The 8,935-nt window shown below is 37.3% G+C and overlaps 1 protein-coding gene across 1 annotated transcript in view; it reads right to left on the bottom strand.

The window, feature by feature from the left end:
- Window positions 1-8,935, bottom strand: part of Gucy1a2 (guanylate cyclase 1 soluble subunit alpha 2) — a 358,773-nt gene that overhangs the window by 85,698 nt on the left and 264,140 nt on the right. The window contains exon 6 of the mRNA XM_004626131.3: window positions 3,862-4,005. Coding sequence (XP_004626188.1) covers window positions 3,862-4,005 — 144 coding nt within the window. The remainder of the gene's footprint in view (window positions 1-3,861; window positions 4,006-8,935) is intronic.

The raw sequence follows: 8,935 nt of genomic DNA, 5'->3' as shown, positions 1-8,935 counted from the left end.
ATAAAATGATGAATGTGATTATCATATATCATAAACACATAGTAATAACATTTTACAAGTTAAAATATACCTTCAGGCAGTCTTAAAATTAATGAGTCTGAGACATTATAAGTCTCTTCCAAGCAATTATGATTCGCTGTTCTGGTTCCCACTTGCCATCATTACGGGATGACCCACCATAGAATCATAAAATCACATAGAAATCCTGAGATGTGTTATGTACAAATGCCAACATCCCTCCGAGAATGTAAATATTGTATACTATACATATGCACTAGTAAACTAAAATAAAAGCTTTTTTATCTTTTAAAAAGAAAAGTTATTTTAAATTCTGGTGGATTTAGAAAATATTTGAGCAATTATCACAATATATATACTTTACATGTTGCATAACACAGACGTATCTAATTTGAAGCAAAAAGGCAACTGATCACATGATCCTTTCCGTCACACCAAGTGTTTCAAATGAAAGAGTCTCTCAATAAGTTTAGAGATGTCCCCATGGCACCAAGCAAGAAGGCCCTTTGAAATCAAATTAATACGCCAAGAAAGGATCCCAAACCATGCACAAACTATAAATTAGTGAAGAAGCTAAAATTGTTACAGTGCCTTTATTATTTTTAATTCTCCATTTGCATTCTTATTAAATCTTTATGGACATTTCCTCTTCTGATTTAATAAGACTCTCTGATTCATAAGACAGAGCAAATGTTACATCCCACAAAATGAAAATCTTGATGAGCACACTGGAAGGTATAATTCCCTGGTTTTGATCTCTGGAAATTTAAGTTTGCTTTGACAATGCTGAAACCAATTTCAAGTATGATCTACCCTGCCAAAGAAAATTCAACCTAGAAAAACAGTTCCAAACAATAAGACTGCTCTGCTGACAAACTTGAAAATTTAAGAACTGCTATAAAGTCTGTCTAGAACATGGCCAAAATACCATTCATATAATTCAATAGCAATAATCATTCCCTGAAGTGATTTAACTTAGTTTTTTAAAGATTTATTTATGTATTTGGTAGAGGGCCTCATTACACAGCTCAGACTCGTAGGGATCCTCCTGTCTCAACCTCACAGTGCTGGGATTAAAGTCATGAGCCTCTACTCCTGGTTTCAGTGGCCTGCACAGCGTGGGGCCGGCACACCACATGGTACCAGGGTTCCAACCTGGGTCCTTGCAATTACCAGGCAGGCGCTTAGACAGCCAAGCTGTCCCCCTCGATCTATTCTTCTTTCTTAGCGGTTAATACTTTGCTATATTCACCTCTGGTGAGACTGACCAGAAAACTCTCTTGATGTTTTTAAATGGTGAAATATAAACATGTATGTGAGACCGGGCGTGGTGGTGCGCACCTGTAGTCCTAGCGCTGGGAGGCTGAAAACAGGAGGATCACTACAAGTCCGATCAGTGTAGTGAGACCCTGTACTAAAATATAATAATAAATAAATAAATAATCGAAAATAAACATGTTTTCCCACATTAAAGACCAGCAATAAAAAGAACAGTTTGGCACTAAGTGCAGTTTTCCTGCACACCCTCCTCCTTTGGTCCTCTTTCTGTCCCTCTGAGAAGAACTCTTTCTTGAATTCTCTGTTAATCATCCCCTTCTTCCCTTTATACTTTTCTATCAATGTAGATATTTCTAAGTAGCATACTACAAAAAAAATTTTGCCAATTGTGAACCTTAATTAAATAGGATAATACTATTCTATTTACGTTTATTTGTAATGCTATTAATATATAATACTACTACATTAATACATAATAGGGTTTTTTTGTTTGTTGGTTTGGTTTTTGGGTTTTGGGTTTTTTTAGGGTCTCACTACAGCTCAGACTTGTTGTGATCCTCCTGTTTTCTGCCTCCCTGGTGGGATTACAGGCATGCGCCACCACGCCCGGACTCTGTCGCAGCTCAGTGCACCCGGGGGAGGGGCCCGCAAGGCACTCCTGCCAGGGATCAAACCCAGCGCCTGAGCTTGCCTACGCAAGCACTCAGTCCGCTGAGCTATCTCACTGGCCCTAATACCTAATAGTATTTACATCCATCCATGGCAATAGCAGTAGCTAATGAACGTACACAGCGTCTCTGAAACACCACAGCTTATATCTTACCTTCCTATGCTCATACTTCCCCATTTTCAGTTCTCCAATTCAATTACTGATAATTCTTCAGTTCTAGCATTTGATGTACAAATTCTTTCTTCGTCTGTGTCTAAACGACTTTTATACTCATCCGTACTGGGCTCTCGTCTCTTTTTAAAGTACATGATTACTTAGAAGGTCTCTGGTTATTTTTCCCATCTACTTTGTCCTTCACACTTCCCAGCTTCTCCTTTCTTTCGTTATATTAAATATTATCAGCTTAAATCTGTACCTGATAATTTTGATATCTGCAAACTACAGATCTGTTTTTCTTCATGTACAGTTTCTACTGAGTCTGAGCCATAGCACTTTTTTCTTTTCTTCTTTGCATGTTTTCTTTTTTGCTATTGTTCTGTTTGTGATTGTCATCGTCCTTGTTTTTAGTATTTGCCACTCACTTTATGAGAGCACTTTATCTGCAAATATTCATTGAGGATATAATGGAAATTAATGGCTTCCAGGAACAGAAGTTTTTCATTTTTCTACTACATTGCTAAGATCACTGAAGTTAAATACACCAATAAAAATTTTAAATCTCTATACAATGTAATTAGAACACCTTATCTTTTTCTCTGAGTTCAGTTGTGGGCTTAATAGGTTTTTATTTTAAAGATACTATTATAAAATTTTAGACAGGATTTTAATAAGTGCAATCAAAAGTGCTACTCTGGGTATTGGCCTTGCCACAGGGCCAGGACTACCATTCTCACAGACTGTAGCCTTTGCTCCCCGTGCTTTTCTCTCTAAACCTGTAGTTAGCGAGCTTTCCTAAAAGGGCTTCCTGGAATTTTCTGCACTCAAGATTCCTGGTTGTCCAGCCCTCCGCAGTAATGATGGGTCTGGCACGTGTCCTGGAAGTATGGCAGAAACACAGACAGGTAGAGGACCTTAACTATTCCCAGAGGTAGAACTGAGATCACAGAAAGCCACTGGTACCAAAAAATGCACAACACACCAGATGCTGGATTTTTCAGTTTCTAAAATTTCCACAGTCATTGGGCTCCAGCCATCAAGCTTCACCACATAATTTCAAAATTATGTGGTTCACAATAATTTTCAAAAAAACCTTTGAGTTCTGAGATTTTATATAGAATATTTGTATTCCTACCTCTAAGATGCTCTAAAGATCCCTGTCTTGATTCTCATTTATTTTAGTGTTTTTCCTTTTCTTTTTTTGTTTTTTCCCTTTCCCTTTCCTTTACGTTTTTCTTTTTTTTTTTTTTTTTTTTTTTTTTTTTTTTTTTTTTTTTGAGACAGAGTCTTGCTTTGTAATTCAGACTGACCTTGAACTTACTATGTAGCCAAGACTAACCTGGAATTGTAGAGAACCTCTTGTTCGTCCACCTGAATGCTGGGATTACAGATGTGCACCACCACTCCCAGCTCATTTTCTCTTTGGATTATCTCTCCAACTCTTACTATTCTCACCATCGTCAATGCTTGGACTTAATGACTTGGTCATTAGCAGTGAAGTCTCCTTGGCCTAATCCTTTAGTTCTTCTTTTTATGGTGACATGCCTTCCACACTCCTATTCCTATTTTGTACCATATTCCATTTTCACTTCCTGGATCTGTGAATTACTGCTCATCATTCCTTGCCCCTCTTTAAGAATCTGACTGGTATATATTTATAAATCACAACAGAAGAATATTTTTGGTCTCCTTTCGCTAGAGAGGCCTGGACCGCTCATCCAGACTGTTGCCAAGGTTACCTGGATTGGTCTTCCATCGGGCGTCAGCACCTCTTCTGAAAGCTCCATCATCTTCAAGGCCATCAGAGCGATGGGCTTGGCATGGCAGAGGCTCTTCCTGTGCAGGCCTGCTGCAACACAGTACGCGTCCCCTATTGTCTCCACCTGCAGGGATCAGACAAATCAAATGCAAACACATGATAATGAGCCCACACAGAAATGATTAGCTATCTGCAGTCACAAATGTTGATGAAAAACATGTCAGGAAAAATCAATAAATTAGGCAATTAGACAACTGAGCGTAATCACAGCAGAGTTTGCAAACAGCTGCAATCAAATACTGACATCTCCCTCTAGGGCTGTTCATTATAGCCATAGATGATCACTGAAATTAGGAGCAACTGGAATATAAAATGGTTATTTCCCACAAAAATAAAACTGGCAATATTTACCAGATAATTTCCGAATTAGGACCTTTTCAGGAGCTACCCACTCATCTTCTTCAAACTTTCAATCATCCTTCTTTGGAAAGCATGCTTTTCTGAATTTTTTCACCTTCCCGAATGGTACACACACACAGAGTAACTGTAATTTGCCATCAGGTTTGCTTTCTACTTATTCTTTTAATAATGTCGATACTTAAAATTTCTCAAATCCATACTCAGCACTATTAATTGCATAAAGCATTGTATATATGTATATTACAGTATGCCTCATCTTATAGTGAAATACTGTAAAAAAAATTTTCACCTCCAAGACTATTCTAAAGAATAGAAGAAACTAGTATTAGTTATATTTGTGAGATAATAAGTTGAATTGCAAGGACCCAACCATGGCCACATTATTAAAGATCTAATGAAGGTCTCTAGGATCTTTCCAGAATCTGCTTTAATTCTGTTGTCAGGATCTATCCCGAATTACCATTGCTGTTCTTATATATTTAAAATATGCGCCCCAGATTAAAGTGGTCAAATTTCCAAAGCATAGAACATTGCATAAAGGTTAGATATAATTTATATTCAGAGATAAATGTTTTAGTGACCTACTCTAGATGTGGTGGTTAACCCTCAATTGTTGTATTATTAATGAGAATGATGTGATAAATATTGTATTAAATACCCTATTTGAATATTATATTTTCTGTGAAACTTTCAATGGTTTGGGCTGGGGAGATAGCTCAGTAGAATAAGCGCTTGCCTGGCAAGCACAGGGTCCTGAATTCAATCCCTGGTACCACAAAAAAAATTATGTATGCATTAATAATAAATATTTCCATCTGAGACATGAGCACATCAAAAGATTGACATATATTTGTCATATTTGTCTTCACAGTGCATAGCATATAGCTATTTAATAAGTACCTAAGAAATGAATAAGTTAGCTAAGCATGTTAACCATGATTACTATACCAATCATTTTAATTATTTGCTTATTTTTCCTATTGATTTCACAAATATCATAGAGATCTTTGTGCCACATAGATCTCGATAGGAAAAAGTACACCCTAGTGACTCAATATTTTATTCTACCAATTAAGATTTAACGTCAGTAGATGAATTTAATGTGAATGCATTGTAACACGGTAGGATTTAAAAAGCTACTTAAGATTCTTTGAGTACTAGCTTACAAATATTATGAAAACCCTCAGGGTGCTCCTGGAAGTACAGCCACACACTTGATTATCAGAGTCTCATCCCTTGATTATCAGAAAATATGCATTAAATGATTAATTGCATTCAGACCTATCAAGATACTAAAACAATTTACCTTAACACTTGCACTCAGATGCCAGAAAACAGAAATAAAATTATGCTTAATTTATGCCATAAAAATAGAAAGGCAGTGTAATAGGTGTTGGCAGAAGTTTTACTCCAAGGGGTAAAATACAGTTCTCCAAAAGGACTCTCACTGAGGAAGTCACCTTGTAAAAAATAAATGTCCAAATGTTACTGTTTACCACTTTCCCCTAATAATGCAGTGTCCACTGCCAATCTTCAGACCATCCCATTCTTTTCTTTTTCTTTCTTTCTTTCTTTCTTTTTTTTTTTTTTGTATGTTAGGGAAGGGTCTACAGGGAGTTCAGACTCATACTGATCCAGTATGACTCATACTGATTCAATCACTACATAGATTGGACTTGTAGTGATCCACCTGTGTTCAGGCTCCCCAAGAGCTGGGATTACAGGCATTTATAAGATAAATGAATAAATGAACACAAAATGCATGCATGCACAATGTACATAAAACAAATTCATACCAAATTCCATACATGATCATGATCCAGTATGACTCATACTGATCCAATCACTACATAGATTAGTCATGCTGAGATGGCGATTGAGACTGAGCATGCAGGATCTCTATGTAGTGAGACCCTGTAGAACCTGTAGACCCTCACTAAAATACAAAAAAATAAAAATAAATTTAAAAAATACGAGAACCAAGATGCTATGCAAAAAAGAACACATGAATAAATAAGGTCAGTGTTAGGTTGTAAAATTCCCAGTTATAAATGCCCAGCCTCCACACACACACACACACACACACACACACACACACACAGAAATCTCTAGAAAATTCTGATTTCATAAGCTAAGCTAAATTGTGTTGCAGCAACCATCTAACTTCATGATGGAGCAAAACTTCAAACACTCCCTCCGAAATGCGACACATGCAGCTTGTTCCCAGGATTCATTCAACAAAGAAAGTCATGTGGCCACACTTAAAGGAAATCAGATAGAAAAATGCAAAAGAGAGAGAGAGACAAACACTTGGTGAATAACATCAACGAGAACACGAGTGAACAGGTGGCCCCTTACAACCTTCTAGGTATGCACACGTCTGTGACACGTACGTAATGTTTGTGTGATGCTTTTCTTCCTTTCCAGGAGCACCTACTATCTTACCCTAAAAATCTTGGAGAAACCACCTCACTAATGCGGCTTCTCCCTCTACCAAAGGCAGTCTCTCTGCAAGTATAACAGAAATAAATGCATTCTATATGAACATTTTAGTGAATCTCCTTCAAATTAATTGGTTGACTTGCCTTCATAAAGAGCAGAAAATATACAGCATTCTATATCAATTCCAGCTGCTTTTGACATTATGTCTTTGGGCTACACCAGAGTGAAGCAGTTAATACTGTAAGCAGACTGTGTACAATCTCTTTAAAACCTCTGCTGTGTTCTTAGGTCCTTTATAATTACCTCAGTGTTTCTTTCTATAGGGTTTTAAGTACAGGAGACAGCATCTAAAATCCTGCATCTCATTTATTCTGAGCAGTCCCTGCCTGTTCTCCCATGACACTGCATAAGAATAAAGATGGCTAAACTAAGCATGTAGTGGGACAAGGATAAAACTTATGCAAATATTTGAACAGGGACTATCATATCTGAATGTAGGAGAAGGCTTAAGAAAAATAGTGTGTACAATTTCTGCCCCACGTATCACCACAGAAGCTTTATCAAAGTCTAAATAATTCATCTCCCTTTGCATATCTTTTCTCAATGTTTTAGGATCCAAATCCTCATATTAACCCAGAACAAAGGCAGCACAAATAAATTTCACGGAGCTGTGTACTCATCTCACCTATATCCTTTACTTTAGTTGTAAATCACTTAAAAGAATTTGTTTTAGATCCTGACAGACTAACATAGCTCTCTTGATCCTTTTGGCTCAAAATCAAGAGGTAACTGAATTGGAATCAAGAGGAACTTTGTATATCAGGACTCAACCCTCTTTTGTTCAAGTTTTGGTGTTATATTTCTGGATCTGTAACACTCGCTGTCTTCATCTCTGTCTGTCTCTCTTTCTGTCTCTCTGTCTCTCTCTATCTCTGTCTCTTTATCTCTGTCTCTGTCTCTCTCTTTCTTTCTTTCCTTCCCTCCTTCTCTCTCTTTTCTCCTCCCCTTCCTATTTTTCTTTTGTGGGGTTGGGGAAGGACCTAAAACCTTCTTCTGCCTGCTTGCACAGAAAAAATTTCTATCTCCATGATAGTCTAAATCACATTGGTGAGTGTGTGTGTGTGTGTGTGTGTGTGTGTTTGTGTGTGTGTGTGTGTGTGTGTGTGTGTGTAAGTCTATATGCCCTCCAGGAAAGATTAAATTTTTTAACCGCTGGACCATATCACAGTATCAAAATACTTAGAGTTTTACTGAACACTTTAAAATGTACCAAGTTCTCCATTCGGGATCAGTAATGTCTACTGTCCCTTACAAAATAGTTTCAAATGCACAACGCAGTACCACTTATATAAGAATCAACAGAGGATACTTTTTAAAAATCCACCCAGAAGCCCCACCTGGCATTTTAAAATAGGGATCCAGGTATAAGGCAGCTAATTCTCAATTTTGAAGAATCCTGGTATGTGATGTAAGAGGAATATAATATTTACGGAGATACTCACTTTTTCCCAAAAATCAAAGTGCTTTCAGAAAAAAAGAGAAGTGTTCCTTCCCCTGAACACTGGCTGCTAGCACAGGCTCTGTGTCTCTCTTCCACTCTCCGCACAAGGGTCAGAAGCTCTTCTGGAAATTCCCATATCTGAACTATACTCAGTTCCTACCCCAAATGTGAGCATGTGTCTGTCTCTGTCTCTGTCCCCCTCTAGCCCTGTTTCTGCCTCTCTGTCTCTATCTCTCTGGGTACACGCATGCACACGGACACACACACACACACACACACACACACACACACACACACTCCAAATACTGAGAATGATTTGTCACAGCTGATATTTAGTGATCCACTTTGTTGAGTTCAATTAAATACATCCAAGGTAATTCTACATAATGACAATTTTAATTCAAATGGAAATAATTTTAACTAAAGATTTACTGATAAAAGTATCTCAAAACATCCCTTCAATCTTTAAAAAAAGTCTAATTACATTTATTTTGGTTTCTGATTTTGACCCAAATACTTCTTTTAAAGATGTGTCTTTGGTGCTCAGCTGATCAGCCTTAGAAAGGAGGTCATTGATATAAATAGAACAATGATTTAGCCTGGGAATTCCTACTAAATGAGGAAAAATGGGCTCCAAATGACTGCCTATCAAACAAAGCTCTTCTTCCAGTAAGTCCCTTAGTAGATCTAT

This window comes from Octodon degus, unplaced genomic scaffold (assembly GCF_000260255.1).
Source record: "Octodon degus isolate 3935 unplaced genomic scaffold, OctDeg1.0 scaffold00012, whole genome shotgun sequence".
NCBI classification, from domain to species: domain Eukaryota; kingdom Metazoa; phylum Chordata; class Mammalia; order Rodentia; family Octodontidae; genus Octodon; species Octodon degus.
The sequence above is the reverse complement of the archived record's forward strand: the minus strand, read 5'-3'. Positions and strand labels throughout refer to the sequence as shown.